We start from the raw sequence: 26,040 nt of genomic DNA, 5'->3' as shown, positions 1-26,040 counted from the left end.
GTTTTGATACCATTGATACGCCTTTTGATAACAGAAGTAAGCAACAAAAGATGTGATACCAGTATAAATGTACCAGTTTTTCTAATCATCCATGCTACAGGTGAAAAACCAATAGGGAAAATATCACTCTTCTTCATTCAAAAGGGTATAGAAAGGCTGGCACGTTCTCCCAAAACAGTTAAGAAACTAGGTGATGTCCTCATTGAAACATCATATTCACAACATTCCAAAAAACTACCCAGAGTCAACATCAATGGAATAACAATAACAGTTACACCCAATAAAACACTCAATTCCTGTAAAGGAGTGATCTCAGAATGGGATCTCCTAAATGTTCTTGATAAGAAGATTTGTTCAAAGCTGAAAGATCAGGGGATGACAGGTATGAAGTGCATCATGATCCGTAGGGATAGTCACCTAGTTCCAACTAGAAACATCATCATTACATTTGATACTGCTAAGCTTCTAACATCTGTTAAAGCAGGGTATCTCAATTGTCCTGTTCAACTCTACATCCCTAATCCACTAAGATGCTTCAAATGGCAGAAATATGGACAAGCCCCATTCGCCCATTGTGGTCTGTCACTTGTGCCTAATGTGGTAGTAAAGAGCATGATAACCAATTTTACTCTGTAAAGAAAGCTAAATGTGTAAGAGAGATCAGAGAGAGATCATCCAGCATACTTCCATGCATGTCAGAAGTGGAAAGATGAGAAAAAAATATAAAAAATAAAAACAGAACAAAACATATCATATTTGGATACAAAAAGAAAGTTAGCCAACTAACTTTCTTTTTGTATCCCCCCCCCCCTGCTCTAAGATCCAGAAAATGTCAACAGCAACTCAAACTCGTATATCTATTCCACCATTCGATAATTTCACCATACGTGAACATTACAATTGTGACTGTTTCTTTGTTGAGCACATCAATTACACAATGTATGGTTCCACTCCAAAGATGGTTTCAAATGATACTTGTGAAAACATTTTGGGAGAATAAACCCCAAATAAGGACAAATCCTCAACCTCTAGGAAATCAGACACGTCTACGAAGTCTAAACAAGAAAATGTTTACAATGGAACTGTCATGGATTTCAACAGAATATTGATGATATCAGTCATCTGCTGTAGAAGCACAAACATTTCGGTTTCTCTTTTCAGGAAACTTATTTAAAACCCAGTGAGGATCCTACCTTCAGAAATATCACCCTTATGTGCAAGAACAGAACTGTAGATGGCCCTACACATGGTGGAGTAGTTATTCTTCTGGGCAATTATACTCTTTTCCATCATATTCAGCTTAATACTGCTCTGGAAGCAGTAGCGATTTGCCTATCTAGGTGGGTTCTAATCACAGTATGCTCAATATATTTACCTCTGGGTTTCAAATTAAATGAAATGGAACTCAATAATATCATAATACAACTGCCTCAGCCTATGCTCCTAATGGGTGACTTTAACGTAATAACACTCCGAGGATAGCGCCAACATGAATAGACAAGGTTAGAATGCTTGACAACCATGACCTCTCCCTTATTAATCATGGAGTAAATACCTTCTTCCATATGCCTATCTGTCTTATTCTGCAATCAAGATTACAATCTGTTCCTCTGCCATTTTTTCCAATGTTCACATAGGATATTCATGAAAACATACATTGAAGCATTAATACATTTATGCATTAATTCTTCGTTATTCAGCATTCTTGATTGCATTCCTTTTGACTATTTCAAAATTTCTACCACTGTTCTCATACTTCTTGTTTCATTTAACAAGAAACATTTAGCAGTGCTCTCTCATCAATTGCTAAGCTATTTCTGTAGCTTCTAGAACATTTTGCCACCTTTCTAACACATTGCTTTGCTTATCTGAATTCCCCCCCCTCTTGATTTACATGTTAAGAATATTTGCTCTGCTGTCTTCTTTTCCTTCTCTTTACTTCCTGAGTCTTCATGGAGTTCTTAGTTTTCTACTGCAAACAACTTCATCGCTTGTTTCTTTGGCTGAATCAGTGAATGTTTTCTTCAGTTTACTTTATGTATAAATACATAAACAGATCTTAAACGTATATCCAATATGTGTTTAAGCTGAAAAGCCAAAAGGCTATTTTTTTCTGGCGAGGTTGATATAAGTTAAGGGGATAAAAATCCCTTATTGTTTTTCAGCCAGTAAGCGAAACTAAGATCTTAGTTTCGCTTACTGGCTGAAAAACAATAAGGGATTTTTATCCCCTTAACTTATGTGTTTAAGCTCTTAAACAATATGTCATTATAAAGAATATTATCATAAATATGAAAAATTTATCCTGGAATAAAATATATTTCATTTATAAAATATTATAAATTTTGTTTACAATTTTATAAATGAAAAATTCTTAATGTATGTTTGAATTATTGCTGTAATTTCACTGACATTTATTTTAAAATATGCACTTCAATTTCTTAAAATGTTTTTCTTTTATTATTATTATTTTATTATTTTTTTTACGAAGGAACCATTATCAGCAGCTATACAGGATAGAGAGAAAATTAATTCACTTATTCATGCAAGAAGAAAGAAATTTGAAGAAATTTGGGAGGATCAAAGAAAGCGTTTAGATCAGCATTTTCAATACTGTAATTTTAATCGTGATCTGCAGTTGGTAAGATAATAACATTTCTAATGAATTTTATAGTGGAATTTAATGAATTTAAAATAATGTAAAATATTTTAATGTAATATTACCAGATGTACTTTAAAAAAAATGCATTTACTTTTTACATTTTTTTTATACTCTTCCTTAACTTTACTCTCATCAGTGGAAAAATTAAAGAATAAGCAAAAGAAAAATGCAAGTAATTTATTCAATAAAATGGACTAATAACTTTATTTGCTTCAGTCATAATTCAAATCAAATCATCAAATCAAAATATAATATTCTGCACCATGATTTATATTTAGTGAATTTTGATCATCAATGTCAGACCACCTTGTATGGTCTGAGACTTGGAAAATATCATGTTTGGTCTCCAGAGACTTCTAATTTATCTAACACCTGATCCCTAAAGCAGTGCATCACTGCTTTAGGGATCAGGAATCCTAAAAGAAAGGATTCCAACCTATAGTAATTATTATTTCAGACCACAATACTTGAGTGCAAATATATATATATATATATATTTTATATATATATATATAAATAGTTGCATAGGATATTACAGAACTTTGATGTGAATACATCTATGGAATTAGATGGTATATCTGCACTCAAGTATTACAAGGGCGCTTGGGAATTCCCAGTGCCCTTTGAACACATTGTTTATGTTAAGTCTCACTTCTAGGTAGCTGATCAACCAATCAGCATCTTGGGTGTGGTGGTCAAAGTATTGGAAAAGTTGGTTAAGCAAAAAATTCAGGAATGGGATACTATATGGGGGGGGGTAACATGATTTCATGAAGGGTAGGTCATACCTCAATAACCTTTCATTTATTGCACAATGGCAGCTGAGTTGGATAAAGACAATGGGTACACAGTGATACTGCTGGACTTTGGAAAGGCTTTTGAATGTATACCACATGGAATTTTGATAAATGAATAAATGGAGATAGATATGAAGTTGATGTGGATAAGAGGGCGGTTGATGGAAAGATACAAGATAGTATCTTATTTAGGAGTAGAGTCCATTAGAAGGCTTGTTACTAGTGATATGCTGCAGATCTCTGTACTTGAGTCATTTAAAGCTTCCCCCAATGAGCCACTGCCATTTAATTTGTATATTAATGATATATGAAATGATCTGAGGTGAAATGTTCAGTTGTTTGCTGATGATGCAAAACTGGGTAGAGCAATAGTCGATGAAGGTAATGTTAAAATTTGGCAGGATGGTTTAAATTTATTGTCAGTATGGACAAAGGTTAATGGATGTTATTTTAATGTAGCAAAGTGTAAGCTTATGTATTTTGGGATGACAAGATTACCAGCTGTGTACCATATTGATGGAACTATACTCCAGGAAATTGATGAAGTCAGGAATCTGGTGGTGTTGGTTGATAAGAAGTTCAAGTTTAGAGGGAATATGGCAACAGTGGCTAAAACGACTCATTGGATTATTTGATTACTGAAGAATGCCCTAATGAGCAAGTTTTTGACTACTGTGCACAGGTCTGGTCACCTTGGTTTCTTGTGAATGAGGAGGTGGAGAGGATCTAGAAGCAAGTGATTAAGATGGTGACAAGTCTATGGAATGCACCTTATGAGGACAGGTTAAAGATTTGTGGGTTATAGATATTGGTTCATATGTGGAAAAGGGGATGGTATGATTGAGACTTACAGATTACTGAAAGGTTTTTACAGGATTGATACAGAGGAGATTTTTTTTCCAGCTCTAGTGGTGGTAGAACTAGGGATCATTCTTGGAAATTGAACAAGAGTGTGGTTTACAAAAGTGTGAAGACTTGATTTTGTGCTTGAAGATTGGTAAATGAGTGGAAATAGGAAATAAGTGGTCACAGTCTGTTGCAGGTACAATGACTGTGAATAAGTTGAAAGTGAAGTATGAAAGATATTTCACGAATATTGTATAGTGCTAGGCATAATGTTTAAGGCCTCCAACAAGTCTATGGAATCCAGTGTAATAATAATACATATGTAATATGCAAGTTGGAAGGTGTTATTGACAGAGACAGAGAGATAATGACAAATTTTGCAATAAACATCATGGATTTACTAAGAGAAATCCATGTTTGAGTAACTTGCTCACTTTTTATAATTTTATTTATTTATTTTGTATTATGATACAACAGCCGTGAGTCCCTTTTACAGGTAGGTACGGCACCATCTCAATCACCCTATTTTTATCCAGACTCAGGACCATCATAGCTGATGAATTAGACCTATGGCTGGAGAGACCAGTCTTAAGTGTTCCTCACTGTAATCCATGCGTGTGTGTTCATGGGGCTGGTTTGCCTGTTCTGAGGGACAAAAACCTGAGTCTGGGTTAACCCCCCCCCACTTCTATATGAGACTGACTAACTCTCACCTTTTGTCGAAAGAGACCAGATAAAGATTCCTCATGTCGGGAATTGAACATAGGTCTTTCCGACCAAAGGACTTCGTCTATACCAACTGAGCTATGGAGACTCTGCTTTTATTATCATCATCATCATCATCATCATCACCCAAGACCTTCCCCCCCATGGAGTCAAGAACTCATCTAGGAGGTCCTATTGTCATGCACACAGCTCATCATACTGCACTTTAAACACACTCAAATTCTCTGCAGACACTATACTCTCAGGCAAGGCATTCCAATTATTCACAACTCTGCATAAAAAAAACTGCTTCTCACTCTCCTACTCACACCCTCCTTATACAGCTTCCATGGATGATTTGTAGTTCTACCCCGATCTCTTGCTGTTTTCTATAGAACCTCTCCAACATTGATCCTATAACAACCCCTTACTAACTTGTAGGTCTTTATCATATCTCCCCTCTTCCCCTTATCCACCAGACTCTGTAAATTGTATCTTCTCAATATTTCCTCACATTCAACATTCCAGAGGGCTGAAACTACTTTAGTCAGTCACCTCTGGATCCTTTCCAACATCTCTTCGTCTTTATGAAAACCAGGTGACCAAATCTGGGCACAGTAGTCCATGTGTGACCTAATCAACGGCCTAATAATATGACTATTGAGTTAGACAAGGAATAGGTACACCATGATACTTTTAGACTTTGCTAAATCTGTTGGCACAGCATGGAAGGCTGTTGCATAGGTTGGAGGATATGGAATTGGATTACGAATTACTAGTTTGGCTAAGAGGATGGCTGACAGACTGACAGATATCAAAAAGTGGTATATGAGGGATATGAGTCTGCAAGATTTAAGGTAACAGTACAGTGATGACATTAGGTTGGATTTGTGAAAGACATACAGCTATTTGCTGATGATGATGCAAAGTAATGCAGGATAATTAGAAATGACATGCAGTACAAACTCATGTAAAAAACTTTACTAATGTAAAATTTTCGCCTACGTATCATAGGCATCATTAGTACAAGATCACAGAATAGCAATGAAACAATAATAGACAATTCTAAAATACCCACGATATTTTCGTGAAAATTAACATAGAATTAAGCAGCATAATTCTATGTTAATTAAGTTTTTTATGTGAATTTTCCTCCATTTTTATAATTCTTTTAATTATGCCAATACACTATATTTCATTATTGAAGCAAATGCCATATCATGTTCCCAAGACTATAGTAGAATAAGCTGATCAGGCTAGGCTAGGGTTTTCAGAGTTAGTAGAAGTTCTGAAACTCTATAATGTAGGTTGCGACTCAGATGATAATCGCAATGCTGAAGTGAACATTGATATGAAGAATAAGGTGGAGCTGTGGTTGGGAGAGCTGTGTAGGAAGAATGGGAGTAGAGTTTGTGAATGTGTAGGATTCCTTTGAAGGAAAGATGAAAATGTACAAAAGTGATGGATTGCATTTGAATGGATTTGGTGTCGGTCAGTTAAAGAAACTATTGCTGCAAGGAGGAACGAATGATGTGAGCAAGAAAGCAGAAGAAGTAAGAAGTGAAGCAGGAGAGTGGAGGTGGTGAGACGGAAGTTATTGTAACTGAGAATAGTGTACTGTGAGTGATAATGACAGAATGAGAATGCAAGATGGACAGGGAAAAGGGGAAAGTCTGGGTGGACAGGGAGACACAGTATATGGAGAGTAGATGTTGGAAGCAGTAGTGAATTTGTGTGTATGGGAATGTATGGAAATGGGATGGCTTGGGCAGTATGGGATGTAGTTAAGTCCGAAGAGACATAAGTTAAGTGGTGATAAAGGCAGTTGCGAATGGTTAGGAGTAGGGGAAACCCCAACTAAATGGCATAGGCAGGACCTGTTATAGACTTAAAAGTGAATTGCTGTGTTTATTTACAGATAGCAGCATCAGAAATAAGGGAGATGAAATGGTTTTGTTGATTGAATTAGTCACCCAAACATTGTTGGAATAAGCAAAATGCGGTTGGATAAGCATGATATCCTGATGGGAAGAAATGGAAGAGTATGATGTTTACTGTGAGGGGGGGGGTGATTGCTGTTGATAATAAAAGGGAAATTATGTCCAATGTAAATAGTGGCAATGATTTCCAGTCAGTATGCTGTGAGGTGGAGGTTAATAAGAAGAAATATTTAGTTGGATGCTACTATAGACCAGAGAATGTGGAGGGTGATGAAGAAGAAATGTATAAGTGACTCCAGTTAGATTGAATAGTATAGATTGGAATAGAAATATATAAGTGACTTCAGTTAGACTGAATAGTCTTGGAATAAGGAAAATAAATTTCTCAAGTTCTTGAGAGACAACTATCTCAGGCAGTAGGTAAAGGAGGGCACATGAGGATTGAGAGTTTTAGATCTGATCATTTCATCAGAGGGCATGATGTGAGTGGGGTTTCACACTTCCCTCCATTTGGTGAGAGCAAGTTTCTTGCAACTATTCTGGGCTTTGGTATAGGTGGATGGATTTTTGGATGCAAGCCAGTTATGGTATGCTTGATTCTTCTCTTATACAGCTTTGGCACATCTGTGGGAGAACTGTGGGTTCTCCCACATCTGTGGGTCAGATGGCTGGAAGTAATAATCCATCCAAGGAAATGTGCATAGTATTTGTGTAGATCATCCGACCTAGCTTTCTTGCAATTCTATACAATGCATAGATATGAGTGATTGTGTTTGTATTGTTTCATGTAAGAAGAGATCTGTACGAGATTGTGGTCTGAACTACCTACAGGACAGGCTACATTGACCATGTTAAGATGGAGGAAACAATTGACATTATATAGAAGTCATTATAGGTCAGAGAGACTATTTTTAGAATCAACATCAGCTTTGAAGCATGTCCCCAATCTCAACAAGTACGGTTGCAATAATTTGCCCAAGATCTCAAGTTAGGACATTAGTTCTGTTTCAGTTACAGTTTGGATTGTTTCTAATGATGTAATTTCTAATGATGCCTGTGTGCTCACAGTTATAATTTCTGCTCTGAAAATGCTTGGTAGAAAACTTGTGAAATAATAGTAAGTTCAATAAATTGATTTATTTTTCCATCTTTTGGTGCTGTTTAATTAGTCATAATAGTGCTTCATGGTATTAATACCAAGAAGCTCTATTATGACTAATCTTCAGTGTTTAATTTATTTTTTCATAGTTTTACTTTGATTACCTACATTGCAGATGTACAGATTTGCAATCTTTTTTTTGAGCCTGGGAAAAAAAAAGAAAAGAAAAGGGGGGAAAAAAAAATGATTTTTTTTTTTTTTAAAAAAGGAATCTCATATTTATTCCATCTTAAAATGACTTTTTCATAAGGAAACTTTAAGAAGAGAGAGAGAGAGAAAGAATTATTATTATTATTATTATTATTATTATTATTATGTGACACCTCCAGGGAGTCCAAAGACCCATCGAGGGAGAGTGTGCCAACGGCATTGAACGATTGATTCCCTTCCAACTACTTGCTTAACTTTTTGCTGAGCCATTAGTAGCAGAGGCTCTACCAATTGCCCAACCTTTGCTGGATAATGGCTAATTTGATATGCTTAACAAACCAAAAATGAGCCAAGTGCTCTGCAACCCACCAGCAATGTGTTTCTTTGTTCTCTTGACATGGTTGATATTTATTGAGTGAAGCTTCAGTGTGTTATATTTAGAAAGAGAAATGCCACTACCATTGATATTAACCACATCAATGTCAATATGAATAAAATACATCACTCCTCATACACTTCATATCCATCAAATATTTCAATGTAATATCAATGTTATTACAATTTTAATATGCACTTCGCATCCATGGTAACTTTAATGTGTATACATCATGGCTGGTTGGGTAGTTAAGTGATAAGAGACTTTGTCCTGATTTAAGTGAGAGAGAGGGCTATATCCCTTGCTTCAGTACATATTCAGTACAATCATTAGAACCACTCTTCAAATGCTAATATATGGTATGTCTCTATGGGGGGATGTAGTCACATGTAGTATGGTATGACTCAAATAAAACAGTACTGAACTTCACTCCATAAATATCGTTGCAGTTATTCAGCACTGCTTTTTTTTTTTTGAGCCATAGTTTTTCCTCTCATATTTAAATATGACTATATATATGTTTCTTTCAAAATGACATAAAAAAATTCAGGGACTTATCTTATTGTAGAAGTAAAATAGAAATATAATGACCTATGAACATTTTTCTGAAAAGTTTTATTTCAGAGGTATGATTAAATTAAACTTTCAGAATGCCATACAAATTATGCAATTAAATTTGTCCTTAAAAAAATTTTTTAAGCTTGATTGAGATCTCATTCATGTTCAAGAATGTCACATTCTTGAACATGAATGAGATCTCAATCTCATTGCATTAGAAACCTGAGCATACCCAAGCATTCCCACTGTAGTTTAGATTTTTTTGCAGCTATGTCTTTATATCACTGCAGTTCTGTAATATCTGCTAGCTGAGCTTTGCACACCAACATCTCTTTAAATTATCACACAGGAAATATGCCTAGGGATTCATGTTTATTATGTGGATTGGCCAAGCAACAGGACAACTTATTCATCTGAATGAATAGGTGACATTGAGGTGAGCTCTTCCTTGGGCTATTTCAAGAATTGCTTCCTCAGTGTTATTTTTGTATATCTGTAGCTACCCTTGCCTTGCAGCATGAAAATGAACTATTTTACCTAAAATCTATATTGATGTTCACAAATATCTGATGATTTGACACTCTTCTATTAGATTGGATTTCATGGTACAAATGAATTTCCTCCAGCACAATTTGTACTCAATATCAAAAATATCCATAATGATTTAATTTCAAAGTCAATTCTAATGCTCTGAAATTAAATGACACCACAAGCCTCAGAAAGCACATGAGTGAGTCTCTGAACAATTTATACAAATAGCAGACATGGCAGAAAGATAATGCTTTGATTCTTGGAAATGGGGAAAGAGACGTAATGAAATATGCCAGCCTGTCTGGCCAAGTGGTTAGTGTATTCGCTCTCCAGCCAAAAGACTGTGGGTTCAAATCCTGCCATGGGCATTGATGTTTGTGATTGTCTGTGGAAATATTAGTGGTGGTGGTGGTGGCTGATGTTACATTACATAGTATTACATAGCAAACCAAGAGTTTTCTTTGTAATGTTAACCACAGAACATATGAAAAGATTGGGAGCAATATTTTATCACAAATTAATTCACTGCTAAGAATAGATTAGGAGAAACTGAGCTCAATGAGAAGAAACAACCTGGGTTTAGCATTGTTCTCATATGATGCATAATAGTCATTCAACACTATTACTCTTACCACAGTGTTGAATAATAGTCATTCAACACTGTGGTAAGAGTAAACAAATGATTTTTGTGTAAATTATGGTACTAAACAAATAATTCCTCTTTTTTTTTTCTTTTGCTGTTTTATCTGTTATAATTATTATTCCACACATCTGTGGTTCCACATTATGAAAAATTACTTGCATATTTTTCCTACCCCATGTTTCAGGATAAAAAATTGAGGGAACAAAGGGGGAAAAGTCTGCGAGTAAATATGGTAAGTATAAAAAATATTTGCAATGTATATCAATTACTTTTCACATATGATTTTCAAAATTGCTAAAATTTCAGTTAAAAAATCATAATGTTTCTTCAGCAAAATATAAAATGATGCTGACCTTCCATTTCATTTAAATGAGATATTCTTTTCTAACTAATTTTGGAGCAACATGAAATAATTTCAGACATACATAATTTATAAAATGATGCATTAATTTAAATTAATTTGAAAATTTGCTTGATCATTTTTGTAATTCAAACTGTTGCAGATAAATCAGCAAATTGAAGAACTGAATAAACAGTTGCAATCCATGAAAGGTCAATATGGAGAAAGTTTATCTTCTGCAAAAGCTACATTACAGACTTATGTACAACTTGAAAAAACTGTTCAGGTTTGTAAAAATTACTGTTTTTACTATCCATAATTCAGCAGCATGACTTTTCATTTCTTATAATTTCTTCTGGCTGCAGGAAAGGTGCCCATGGAATGGAAGGAAAGTAAGATAGTGCCATTGCATAAGGACGGTAGCAGACTGGAAGTGTCTAATTATAGGCCAATTTGTGTGTCATCAGTAGTTGCTAAGGTCTTGGAGAAATTAGTGAGGGACTATAAACAGCGTTTGGCAGATGAGGGTAATGTTATCTATGAGAATCAACATGGATTTGTTAAGGGGCACTCTTGCTTAAGTAATATGCTAGTCTTTTATGCTAAAGTTACAAGAGCATTAGATGACGGAAGGACATATACTGCCATTTTCTTAGACTTAGCAAAGACATCTGACAGGGTGCCACATGATAAGCTGATATTTAAGTTTTAGCACAATCTGGATGTCAGATTGGTCAACTGGATTCAGGATTGGCTGTCCAATAGGTATCAGAGAGTTGTGTATTTTGAGGCAATTTCAAGGAAGCAGAGGTTACAAGTGGGGTCCCACAGGGCTCAGTACTGGGACCTATATTGTTTAACCTTTATATCAATGACATTGTCAGTAGATTGCAAGGGGATATTCAGTTGTTTGCAGATGATGCGAAGCTGGGAAGGATTATTAGTAATAGTGCAGATGCAGCAGCCTTGCAAGAAGATTTGAATAAGCTAGATGGGCAAATGAATGGGGGATTATCAGTTTAATGCAGCAAAATGTAAGGTCTTGAGGTTTGGGAAACATCGATGAGACACTGCATACTCTATGGGAGGAGTTATACTGGAGGAAGTAGGGGAGACAAGAGATCTGGGGTTGATGTTTGATAGAAACCTGAAATTTAGGGGACATATTGCAAAGGTGGTGAAGGTAACACAGAGGATTGCTGCAATAATGAGAAGGATGCTGACCTGCAGAGATAAAACAGTTATCATTCCGTTGTATAAGACCCTGATCAGACCAATAATAATAATATAGTAATGATGTAAATTTTTCATATAGTACTATCATATCCTGTGCACCCCTTGAGGGTACATGTCAGGAATTTGATGATGATGATAATAATAATAATACTGAGCTCTTCCAATTTAATTTCAACGTTTATTAAGATAACTGTTTATTTCTTTATTAAACTATTAAGGAAAAACCTCAAAGAGAGAGAGAGAGAGAGGATCTCATATTTGAGAAATAATGGCAGCTGATACCCATTAATATTAATTTGGTTTAAGAAAATGGTATCGATAGGTAAAAAGATGTTGCAGAAGATTATAAGAGTAAATGAAACTTTCTTCGCATGTGAATAACAAACATTGGAAGCAGTGTGACTTACAGGCTACTATGATGAGGATCCATCAGTTAGAATCACATGGCAATTGAAGCATGCCAAGAAATAAAGAATATGAATCTGGATCAACTAAAGAAATGCGAGTCATTTTTAGTAGATGCAGTCAACACTCACTATATAGCAAACTCTACTGAAAAGCCCAGCCAAAGTCTGCATGCTACTCATAATTCTTCCCAACCTTGCATTATTTGCAAACAGCTACACATATCTTCATTTAAACATGCTTCAATATTATTAACGAACAAGTCAATAATGGCCTCAAAACAGGCTCAGGATAAAAGTAATGACTAAGGATAAAATTTTTGGCATACCACTGGATTATACACAACCCACTGAAAGTTATCTGATCATTAATCAGCTAAAGTCACAAATTTCTTATCCAACTCATCTGTTTCTATTTAGTTACCAGCTTGTCATGTGGCAATCTGTTAAAGGTCTAAAAATCCAAGTATACTACTGTATATGCAGCTCTGCTTATCCAATGAATTTGTCATTTTCTTGTAGAATGTAAGCAGGTTGCTAAAACACAACCTCCCCTTAACAAATCCATGCTGATCATCATGACATTTCTGAATCCCAGCTCTCACCAACCTCTCTGATACCTTAACCTCAATCCCAGCCACACAGATTTGTCTATTAATTGTAACCTCCCCAGTCTTATCCCTCCCTGCTTTTGCAATGTATAACAATTTTACTCTCTTTGCACTTCTTTGGGACTTGTCCTGTTGCAAGACTCATATTAAGCAGATGTGTGTGTGTGTGTGTGTGTGTGTGTGTCAAGGGTGCATTAATTCCCTGGTTAAAGAAAGTATTAATTATTTAAATTCATTATCGGTAAAAAATTGAAGCAGTCTTATTCCATTTGAGTTTTCAGTTGTTTCATTGAAAATCATTAATACGTATCTGGTATAGTTCTCCCACAGTTTGTAGAGCTCTGCTTGGCAAGTTGCCAAGAATAGTCGATTCATGCTGAAGGGGAGATGAAGGACGTACGAATTGGTCGCCAACACGCAAAATCACGTGCTTTATAGATAAAATTTCCCAATATAGATAATATAGATAAATTTTCTGATATGTAATAATAAACAACTCATCCCAGAAGATGGATTGATTACCCTATTATCGGAATGGAGTCTCTTTTTTCGAACATGCGCAGAAGTGTCGAAGGGTCTCGAATCTGTGGGTGTACTATATTACACTGTTTCCAATCCTTGCATTTAAGTCTTGTGCCAGTGATATTAATTCACCTGGTGATAGTTTTATTTCATTTTATTTTATTTTTACAGTTTTCTGTAGTTTCTTAAAATGCATACATTTTAGTGCATACATTTGTACATTCCTTTACCTTTATTTTTTGTTGTTTATGATATGCAAGCTATTTTTATACTTTGTTTATCCAATTCTTCAATTAATTCTTGTATGAATGTTCCAACTTACAATCCTTCTAATCCAACTTCCATTTCTAGTGCCTTTTCCATTGTTTTTTCCTTGTCAGATCCACTAGTCAGTCCAGCTCATTTTATGTTGTTTTTGTGAGCTCTTAATTATTATTCTTCCATTATCATTTTCTGTAAATTCTCCAGTAACAATATTATTATTATACTGATATCTCTATTGATTCAGAAAACACATTGAAGAAGACCCTACATTAACCATTATTCACATAATACTTATCATGCCTCTTCTTAAACTCATTTCATGGTCAGAGCATTTACAACTACTTCTGGGCAGTTCCACTCATTGAGTCAGAAAACTCCAAACAAAAAATCTGGTCCACACACACACACACACACACACACACACACACACACACACACACACACACACACACACACACACACACACACACACACACACACTCTCTCTCTCTCTCTCTCTCTCTTAACACTTAACACAACTTTCAGAGGTGATCCCTAGTTCTCTCTATCTACTTGTCATGAATTGGAAAATTTATTTTTCAGTATTTTCCAAAATTTATCAATCTTATTTATACAAAAAGATCTGGTCTCCTAGTTTCTATGGTAATGCTGATACAGTGGAGATAGTTCAAAGAAGAGTGTAAATATGATATTGGGATTAGAATACAAATTATGAAGACCAACTGAGAATTTGTGGACTGCAAACACTAGCCCAGTGCTTCCCATACTTATGGATGTCAGGGCCCCCCTTTGGAAAAATTAAAATATTTCACGCCTCTCCTCCAAAAAAAAATCATAATATAGACATATATTATTATAATATTTATTGTATTTATATTCAGTACAAAACATACACAGTGAATATTGCAAAAATCAAATGCAAATATTACATTTTTAGCATCTTACATGCACATTTGACATGGCACATTCTCAGATTTTTATATACATAGATATAATTGTTATTGTACATTTGCACTACAAGCACATGAAACGTAAAACGATTAGTAATAAAGAAAGAATTAAAAACATAAAAGAAATTTAATAACAATTTAATGTGATGGATATGTTTCAATACTGCTACACAAAAAATCAATATCAGGTGAAATATTTGAAACTGCAATTCTTAGATTTCTGCTTTGAAATAAAACTTATATGAATAGCATATATTTACTAATATTCATTAAGTGCCGAAATACGCAGGAAGCAAAATTTGTGAACCAACACAAATGTGTGATTTTTTTCCATTAAAATATAAAAAATAAAAAAATAATAATAAATAATAAAAATTAAATATGTTTCTTTTAAGATAAAAAAAAATCTACTTAGTCTTAAAACATTTTTAATTTGTTTTCATTATTTCACGGCCCCCCCCTCAACAAAACCTATGCCCCCGCAAGGTGGCTGCAGCCCACAGTTTGGGAAGCACTGCACTAGCCAATAGGAGAAAGAGGGATAATATATATAATTACTATAATTTCAATTATGGTAATATAGACTGGAATGAAGAGACAACATCAAGAACCAAAGAGAATGAATTTCTTGAGTTTTAAAGAGATAACTACCTTAAGCAATATGTAATTGAGGCCACAGATGGATTAAGGGTCTTGGATTTGATTATCTCATCAGAAGATATTGTTGTAAATGAAGTGTCACATCTTCCTCCAGTTGGTGAAAGTGACCATGAAGTGATCACTTGGGTAGTGCCCAGTCATATCAGGACTTTTGTGAGAAAGGATTATATGTGGAACTATGAGGCAGGTGATTATGGCAAACTCAGGAGATGGCTTGCAGTGATATCATGGAATGAGAATTGCATGAGAAGGAAATCAATGTTGCTTGTTCTTTACCAAGGAAGTATTTGGCAGCGGCAATGATTGAGTGTATTCCAAAGTTCAGAAGTTTAAATAAGGTAGTTATAAAATGGATGACTGAAGAGGTGAAGTGTGCAATCTGGAAGAAAAAGGCATTTTGGGAGTGGCACAAGATGAGTGGAGATAATCAGTTACATGAGGAGTACAAAGAGCAAGCAAGGAAGGTGACTCACTTAGCAGCAAAAGTGCAGTATGAGCAGCAGTTAGCGAATGATGCTAAAACAAATCCTAGGGAGTTTTTTTTTTTCAATATATGGCCAGTATAAGGAATAATGATTATGGTAGGATGATGTGGTCAGTGATAATGGGAGAATGATAAACACCGAGGAGGTTATAGTAGAGGTATTTAATGAGAAGTTCATTAAAGTATTCCATCCTTGTGATTGTAACATAATGCAGAACTTGAGAGCAGTGGGAGTGGGGGAAAGGAACCAGTGATGGTGAGTGAGCAGGAAATATATGAGGAATTGAGTAAACAATGTCAACAAGATCGTGGGACTTGATGGTATATCACTGCATGTCTTCAGGGAATGTTCAACATTTAATTACATTTTCAACATGAGTCTTAGATTAGTCCAGGTTTTGAAGGAGTGGAAAGATGGCAAAATTGTTCTGCTTCATGAAGCGGGTGATGATAAGACTAAGGCTTCTAATTATAGGCCAATCTGCTTGTCAGGAGGTTGTGGTCATGTTGGAGAAGCTAGTGCGGAAAAGGATTCAGAACTGAGTTCACAGCAGTAGAATTCTCTTTAATGGACAGTATGAGTTTGCTAAAGGAAGACCATGTTTTAGCAATCTGCTTATTTATTATAACAAGATGACAAATATATTGTACAAAGGGTATGCATATAGAGTAGTATATTTAAATTTTGCAAAGGCTTTTGATAGATTGCTAGATGACAAACTAGTAGTTAAATTGGAACAGATTGGGTTGGATAGGTTGGATTGGATTGGAGATTGGCTGTCTAATAGGTATCAACAGGTTGTGTATAGGGGAATGATATACCAGAAGAGGAAAGTCACTAGTGGCATGCCCAAGGGGGATCTGTTTTGAGGCCATCATTGTTAAATTTGTATGTTCAAAACATTGAAAAGGGCTTACATAGTGATATACAGTTGTTTTTAAGTTGTAGAGTAGATGTTGTAGCTTTGCAAGAGGACCTGAATATACTGTCTGAATGGGGATGTCAATTTAATGTTGCAAAGTGTAAGATTTTTAAAATTTAGGAAGCAAAGTTAGGATGCAATAGGATTGGTGGGGATATTTTAGAGGAGGTGGAGGAGATAAAAGATCTGGAAGTGATGGTGGATATGAACTTGAAATTTTGTGGACATTTTGCTGAAATTATGAGGCCAGCACACCAGATTATGGAAATGATGCGGAGAACAGTGACCTGTGGAATGTTTTGATTCCATTATACAAGACTTTGATCAGGCTGCATGTAGATTACTGTGTATGGATTTGGTTGCCAGGTTTTCAAAAGGATGATGAGATCTTGGAGAGAGTCCAGAGATGATTGACTAAGTTGGTTTCTGGTCTCTGGAATGTGGTATATGAGTGCAGATCGAAAGAATGTGCAAATTACAGAGCCTGGTGTATAGAAGGAAGAGGGGAAACATTATTGAGATACATAATGTGGTAAGGATTTAATTACCGATTCATGTGGATGAGATTTTTTATAGAATATCTGGAGACAGGGGGGTGGGGGTTAAGAGGCCATCCCTGGAAGCTGTATAGGGTAGCTGTGAGCAAGGAGATGAGGAGTAGATTTTTTGCATGGAGAGTGATGGATGATTGGAGTGCATTGCCTGAGAGTGTGGTGAGTGCAGGGTCAGGGAATGCATTTAAGTTGAGGTATGATGAGTTGTGCATGTGAGGATGGGACATCCCATAATGAATCTCTTGACTCTGTGGAGATCTGCTGATGATGATAATAATTAAGGACTGATCCCTGGGATGCATCACTGGTCACCTTAAATCGGGCAGATTCACACCCACCCTATACCACTTTCTGATTCTTATCCTTCATCCATCTACTTATCCAAGTTAAGAGTTTATATTCTAATTTCACATACCTTAATGGAGTACAAATATTCATGACTGATTATTTGGACCCCATTAAGGGATCCCTTCATTCTGTGATATAATAATAATAATACCACAGAATGAAGGGATCCTCAAGAGAGAGGCCATACATCACCCACACCAGATCTCATACATAATCTTAAACTCATTCACACTAGATGCCCTATCCACTTCAGCAAGTAATCTGGTCCATTCAATCACTGCTCTGTGAGAAAAATATCTAGCTTTTACCCCCTTTTATTTTTCAAAGCACATAAATTTAACTTCCATTGATACTCCTTGTCATCTTCCACCCTTCAATATAATGAAACTTTTTATTAGTTGATATCCTATAACATTCTTTCAGAAATTTATAGGACTCCTCTATCATGTCTGAAGGTCAGCTTTAAGCCATTACTCACACAGCATCTGTATCTCTTTTTTTAAGCTTATTTGCTGACAAGCACTCGTGACTGTCTCAAGTAATCTTTCTGCTCATTTATCATTCTCCAAGCAAAACATGCAACTAACATTGAATTAGTAGCCCTTATCATTGACCTACATTTCCAGCCTATTCAAATTATTCTGTGAGTGTTGGATATCATAGCTGTATTTTTAAGAATGTACAACATAGACTAATATATTAACTAAATTTAATTAATACTTCCAATATTTTAGCAAAGTCAAATTGCTAAATAATGAAGATGAAGTGTGTAACTGCAGTGGTGGCCAGTGAAAATTTTAAGTGTGGGGGGGTGCTGCATATACAAAAAAATAAAAAACTTATTTTTCCTAATCAGTAACGAATTTATTAATAAATAAATTTACATATTAAAAATTGCTTTATTAAAAATATTTCATCCTCACCACGAACAAACACCAATAATAAAAGTTTCGTATCAATAACAATGACAAGTGCAAATGAATATCGGTGTTAGATCACAGTGCATTTGTTTTGTGTAACGATAATTGAAAAAATATAATTCTTTTCATATTTTCAACAGTGACACTCATAATAATTCAGCCTTGTATCTGTAATAAATAAATAATTATATGTTATTTTAACAAAATAAAATAAGATTTACAAAAAATAGTTCACCACACACACGCACAAATAATAAATGTTTCATATCTCACAGAAATAACGAGAGCAGGCATAAGATACACTGCCCAAGCGGCAGTGTATCTAATGATGTAACGTGCAATGACAGCAAACGAATATAGGCGTTTGATCACAGTGCATTTGTTTTGTATAACGATAATTGAAAAAATATTATTCTTTTCATATTTTCAACAGTGACACTCGTCATAATTCAGCCTTGTATCTGTAATAAATAAATAATTATATGTTATTTTAACAAAATAAAATAAGATTTACAAAAAATAGTTCACCACACACACGCACAAATAATATATGTTTCATATCTCACAGAAATAAGGCGCATAAGCATACTAAAAATACACTGCCGTTTTAGCAGTTACAGTTGGGAATGACATAACGTGCAATGACAAGAGCAAACGAATATCGGCGTTAGATTGCAGTGCATTTGTTTTGTAATCTAAAGCATTAATCGAACAATTCCAATTATTAACTATTCAATCAATGTCAAAACATAAGCTGTAACCTTTAACATGTTGTACTGCATTTATATAATGTTGTAAGCATTGTTATTATTTATAAACACAAACAAAATTTCATTTTTTCATTTTTCCTTGGGGGTGCTGCAGTGTCGCAGTGCTTATGTACGGGCCACCACTGGTTAACTGAGAATAGGCCTAAAATCCTAAATAGTGCACTCTAGTGGACTAAATTAGGCTTCCTTAACTGTTTGGTTGAATTACAGAGCTTTCCAACTTTGGGGCAGTTTCATGCAACCAGATTTGTTGATGTTAGGTTAGTTTCTTAAGGCAGAACCATATTCAAGTAGTCTTTCATATTTATATATGCAGTGATGGAGTAGACTGGCTTTTTTTCCAAGCTTATCCTATGTCGGGTGTCTGAAGTTGGTCAGAAAGTTCCGAGTGGCTGTAGTGATGGAAACAGATATAGTTCTTATGTTCAGCAATTGTGATGTTGGCTATCTTGCCTGTTTGTCCATAGCAGGATAGTTTACAACTACAAGAGACTTGGTAAACCTGGCAGGTCTAGGAACTGTGGCTGGTCTTTCATGGAACAGATAAGGGATGCTAATTTTTTACATGGTCTACAGGTGGTTGAAATGTTGTATTTTTTCAAGATTTATGTTAGTTTTTTCAATCTGATGTGGAGAGGAGAGAGGATGTGTGGGTTTGGGGTTTTAATTTATTTTGAATATGATAGAAATTGTAGCCATTGGCTAAGAAGGTTTTGCAAAGATGGTCAAGTTCAGTAGAGAAGGCTCTGTTATCTAAACTAATTAATTTAGCCTTGTTATATAAAATTTTAATAATTCGATGCTGTTAGGGTGGTTAGTGAATCTGCTCTCCAGCCAAAAGGCTGTGGGTTCAAATCCTGCCTTGGGCATGGATGTTTGTGATTGTCTGTGAAAGTACTAGTAGTGGTAGTCAGCAATAGATGACGTTGGTGGTAGATGATGAAGGTTAGATGGTGGAGTAGTGAGACGAAGAGTTGTAGAGTAGATACCCTCCCTCGATGAGTCTTTGGACTCCCTGAAGGTGTGATGTAATAATAATAATAGAGAATGGCAGGGATCATCGGTGTCTATGAAAGGGAGACTGTTGTCATTTTCTTTTTTTAATGTGATCTGGATCCTGGGATGTTGATTGTTTAAGCATGTTAAAAATATGTTGAGAGCATCCAGGCCATGTGGACAAATGGAAAACATCATCAACAAAGCATACCCAAACAGTTGTTCTATATAGGACAGAGTTTTGAGCTTCTCTTCAAATGTTTCCATGAAGAAATTAGCTAAAGAAAGAGAAAGCAGAGAGCTCATGGCTGTTCCCTCTATTTGTTTTATAGAATTTTCCTTGCCAAACAAAATAGCCAGAGTTCATAGTGAACTTAAACAAGACTGAAATATCAGGAGGAAATTTAGTTTGAATAAGGTCTGAAGTATCTTTAAGTGGGAAGTTGATGCACAGAAATGAGACATTGACACAGTCCAGCACACTGACCATAATATCAGTGTGCTGGACTGTGAGGTTTTTTATACTGGCTTTAAAGTGGGTTTAATATTTTATGCGTGTGTGTGTGTGGGGGGGGGAGCCAATATATTGGGAAAGTACTTTTACTAATCGGCTAATATGGGTGAATCAGTTGCATATACAACTGGACATAATGGCACATTCTGTTTATGAATTTTAGATAGGCCATATACCGGATGGGATTGGGGGTCTAAAATTATATGGTTTTAGTTTATTAGTAACTTCAACAGGCTAGGAGGTGAGGTGACCTTTTTAAGGATTCTGTGAAGTGATCTGATCTGTGTATTTGTAAGGTCATAATCAAAGGGAAGATATGTTGAGCGATAAGTAAAGAAGCAAATTTTAATGTGTAATCATAGTAGTTTAGAAATTTCTCTTATCAGATTTACTAATTACTATCTTATTATTCTTCTCAATTTCCAATAGTGGTTCATACTCTTTATAGGAAAGATTAGTTTTTGGAGGTTTCATTTGAATTAGTACATTGGTAACATCCAGTCTGATATTGTTGGCAATATGGGTAGGAAGGCTGAGAATCTCATTCAATCTAAATCATAATTTCTTCTATAAGAATATTTTTAGGTGCAAGAGCATAGTTGTAGGCAAGAAATAGTGCACTAATTGCTTCCAGTTTGGGAGAGAAGGAAGATAAGTTTATTACAGTACATTTATTACAGTCATTTATGCAGTTGAGGCTTGAAAGCAGAGAGTTTTAGAATTTTAGCAGATTTGATGTGTCAGCTTTTATTTCAATAAATTCTTTGGAAGCTGATGCATCAGAAATATCTGAAACGATTTTCCAAAGGTCAGCATTCCGCATTGCAGGGAGCTTCTCTTCTAGCACATGAATAACTTCATTCAGCAAGTAGAATGCAAATAGTCAATCTGTTTATGTAAAAGGACTGTATATGGACTACCTAAAATTCATAAATAGAATGCCTTTATGCCCAGTTTTGTAGATGCCATTGATTCACCCACATTACTTAAAGATAGTTCAACCTACCTTCACTATGACCTTACCAATACACAGATCACTTCACAGACTCCTTAAAAAGGTCAATTCCTAGCCTGTTGAAGTTATTAATAAACTAAAACCATATAATTGTAGACCCTCCCCACCCCCATATATATGGACTACCTAAAATCCATGAATAGAATGTGCCATTATTTCCAGTTGTAGATGCCATTGATTCACCCACATAAAAATTAGCCAAATATTTAACAGAATGCTTTCCCAATATATACTGGCTAATCCCCTCACACATGGAAACATTTGAAGAGAAGCTGTAAACTCTGCCCCATACAAATGCACTGTTTGGCTTTTCTTTGTTGATTATGTGTTTTCCATTTGTCCACATGGCCTGGATGCTCTGAACATATTTTTAACATACCTTAAATTCAAGATCCCAGGATCTAGTTCACATCAGAAAAAGAAAATGATAACGTTCTCCCCTTCTTAGACACTGATGATCCCTGGCATTTTTTGTTTACAGAACCCCCACACACACACAAACCGGTACATATGTTCACAGACATTCCTCCCTCCTCCCAATGACTATGGAATTGTTAAAACTTTATATAACTGGACTAAATTAATTAGCTCCACTAAATACCAACCACACTCCCATGACCTACCAGGTGGTTACCAGGTCCCTTGTAGTTGTAAACTATCTTACTGTGGCACAGGTAGGACAACAATCAGCATTACTAAACATAAGGACTATCTGTTTCCCTCTCTACAGTCACTCAGAACTTGCTGACCATGCTTTAGACACCCACCATAAAATACTCAGCAATTATAAATATGGAAGACTGTCCTGATTTCCTTTCCTTTCCCTAACTTCAACAAATTTGGTTGCATGAAGCTGTTTCAAATTTTGAGAAGCTGTCATCTTCTGAAATTCAGCCCAACAGTCAAGGATATCCAATTTAGCTTACTAGAGGGCACTATTTAGGACCTAGACCTATGCTCAATTAATATGGTCTATCATCAGTTGGTGAATGCTGAATTCCATCTGTATTCAGTAAAGTTATTCTTCCATATCCTTGCTGGCCTGGTTGGCTAAGTGGTTAACATATCCACTTCCCAGCCAAAAGGCTGCAGGTTCGAATCCCACCATGGGCATGAATGTTTGTGATTGTCTGTGAAAATACTAGTGATGGTAGTGGTGGTGGTGGTGGGCAGTAGATGGTGTTGGTGTAGATGACGATGGTAGTTGTGGTTTGTTGTAGTTGGTGGATTGAGTCATGGAGACAGAGAGTTATAGAGTAGGTACCCTCCCTCAATGAGTCTTTAGATTCCCTGGAGGTGTCACGTAATAATAATAATAAGAAGAAGATTGATTCTTTTTATTAACTTGCAGCATAACAATAAAATTCCTTTGGATTGCCTTTAGTCTGCACAGTCAATTTTTTTGCACTGCAATTTAGCTTTCTGCACAACACTTGTAGCTTCTGGCTTGTGCTTTATGTATTTATTATGCAACCTTATTAAGGAAGAGATCCAGAAAAAGAAGATGCATATGATGATAACGATGCTTCTTCTTCTTCTTCTTCTAGATCTCTACCTTAATTTCACTCCAACCCTATTTGTTCTTCAAATAGCACTGGAGTGATTTGATCAAACAGTACAGACACATTCAGATAATGTCTGATGTAGTTCTCCCTCAAAAACGCAAGAAACTCATGGTCTTTACTTCCGGTTGCTTTCTCATCACCTGAGTGCTATTGGTGATAGAAAAAAGAATTATGTCTGTTACCTGCTGCCTGAGATAGCAATGCAAGGGGGGTGAGGGAAACAATTGCAGTGCTTTTGAGCCAGTACGGTGGAAGATAGAGGTGAATAGAATGAAATACTTCATTGCATGTTGCTAAGAACCTGGTAATGTGGAGAGTAGTGACCATGAAATGTATAAACATAGCAAAACAAATAGGAAAAGAATGATCATTTGAGTGATTTTAATTATGGCAATTTAGACCAAGATGAAAAAATAGCAACCAGGAGAAAAGAAAATGATTTTCTTGGTTTTTGAGGGAAAACTATCTCAGGCAGCATGTAACTGAGGGCACACGAGTATTCAGGGACTTGAATTTGATCATCTCATCACAGAATGTTATTATAAATAAAGTGTTAAATATCCCTCCAGTTGGTGAGAATGACCATGAAGTGATTACCTGGGTTTTTGCCAACTATGTGTGGACTTCTGTGTGTGTAATTACAAGTCCAACTATGTGTGGACTTGTAATTACATACACAGGTTATGTGTGTGTAATTACAAGTCTGGTGATTATGAGAATGTCAGCATGTAGCTCTAGCATGGAATGAAGAGTAGAGTGGAAAAGAAATCATTGCTGCTTGGGTAATATTGAAGAACTATCTAGTAGAAGCAATGTCTAAATATATTCCAAAGGTTAGAAGGTTAAATACGATATGTGTGAAATGGATGAATGAAGAGATTAGGCATGCCATACAGAGAAAGAAGGCATTATGGAAGTAACATGAGATGAGTTCTAGCAATCAGTTTTATGAGAAGTATAAAGAATAGGCAATGAGGGTGACTCGGTTGGTAAGGGGAGAAAAAGGGCAGTATGAGCAGCAGAGCTAATGAAGCCAAAAAAAAAAAAAAAATCCTATGGAATTCTTTTGATATGTAGTTAGCAAAAAAAAAAAAAAAAGAACAGTTATGTTAGGAGGGCATTGTTTGGAGAAAATGGTATAAGGACAACTGCTATGAAGGATATAGTTGAGATATTTAATTAACAGTTTATAAAAGTCTTTCATCCTTGTTGTCTCAAACTCTCCATGTGACATCATGGAGAGTTTGAGAGCAGTGGATGAGGAGGAGAGGGTGACTGTGAGTGAGGATGAGATATATGGGGAATTAAGCAAACCTGTTGAAAATAAGGCTTTGGGACTTTATTCACCACATATTTTGAAAGAATGTGGCTTGGTGTTGACATCTGCCTTGACATATTTGTTTAATCCTGCGGAGGTCACAGTCGAAAAAGTTGCAGCTTAGGTCGCATGTATCCGAGAGATACATTCATTACTAGTATGTGCTGAAAAGTGATAAAACGTAAAAGAAAACACTGCAAAATAATACAGGATGGTTTATTTTTTTCAGTTACAATCTAGACATTGAAAAAAGAAACAAAGAAAAAAAAAAACTGAACCAATACTATACTGACATCGGAGTTCACGGTATATCTCAGATACAATTTACTATCAAATATCACTTTCGCATTCGACTCTATCATTCTTATCATCGGACTCGAGTAACGCTGAATCACTTCAACATCTGATGGATTATCCAGTCGATATATTTTTCCAGCCATTTTCAACAGTAAATTAAAAAAATAAATAAATTAAAAAAAAAACCAATACTATACTGACATTGGAGTTTGTGGTATCTTTCAGATACAATTTACTATCAAATATCACAAACCTTTACATAACACGTGTTAAACTAAACTGATGGCATATACGGTGCAGAATATCACCCGTAATATATGCATTCACAGCTAGTCATGATAAGCTATAACTGGATACATGTAAGATCTGTCAGATCAGCCGTGAGCTCCACAGGGTTAATATAAGTCTTACATTAGGACAAGTTCCGAAAGAGCGGAAGGAAGGCAAGATTTTACTGCTTGATAAAGGAGGTGACAGAAGTCAAGCATTAAATTATAGGCCAATCTGTGTGAGGTGTTGTTATTAAATTGTTGGAGAGACTAGTGAGAATCTAGATCCAGAATTGGGTTGATGACAGTGGTAGTATCTTTGATGAACAGAACAGATTTGCTGAAAGGAGGTCATCTTTTCGTAATCTACTTACTTATTACAATAAGGTGACCGCATCATTGGTTGTGGGAGATGGATACACAGTAGTATACTTAGGCTTTGCAAAGGCTTTTGATAGATTACCTCATGACAAGTTGATAGTCAGACTAGATGGGGATGGGGTTGGATATTAGACTAGTGTATTGGATTGGAGATTGGGTATCTGATAATTGTCAGCAAGTTGTGTATGGGAGAGCAATATCCCAGAATAACAAGGTCACTAGTTGTGACTTTGCTATTCTGGGATATTGCCTCGGGGACTGTTTTAAGGCCATTGCTGTTTAAGCTGTATGTTAATGATATTGGAGAAGACTTGAATAGCAATATTTACTTG

The 26,040-nt window shown here is 35.6% G+C and overlaps 1 protein-coding gene across 3 annotated transcripts in view; it reads left to right on the top strand.

The window, feature by feature from the left end:
• Positions 1–26,040, top strand: part of LOC150104992 (uncharacterized) — a 768,027-nt gene that overhangs the window by 306,857 nt on the left and 435,130 nt on the right. For all 3 annotated transcript variants that reach the window (XM_090395452.1, XM_090395451.1, XM_090395453.1), the window contains exons 17-18: positions 2,492–2,641; positions 10,871–10,993. In XM_090395452.1, the coding sequence (XP_090251578.1) occupies positions 2,492–2,641; positions 10,871–10,993 (273 nt within the window). The remainder of the gene's footprint in view (positions 1–2,491; positions 2,642–10,870; positions 10,994–26,040) is intronic.

Source organism: Typopeltis vanoorti, chromosome 7 (assembly GCF_054136105.1).
Source record: "Typopeltis vanoorti isolate ZY-2024b chromosome 7, IOZ_Tvanoo_1.0, whole genome shotgun sequence".
NCBI lineage: Eukaryota > Metazoa > Arthropoda > Arachnida > Uropygi > Thelyphonidae > Typopeltis > Typopeltis vanoorti.
This window is presented reverse-complemented; position numbering and strand designations above follow the sequence as displayed.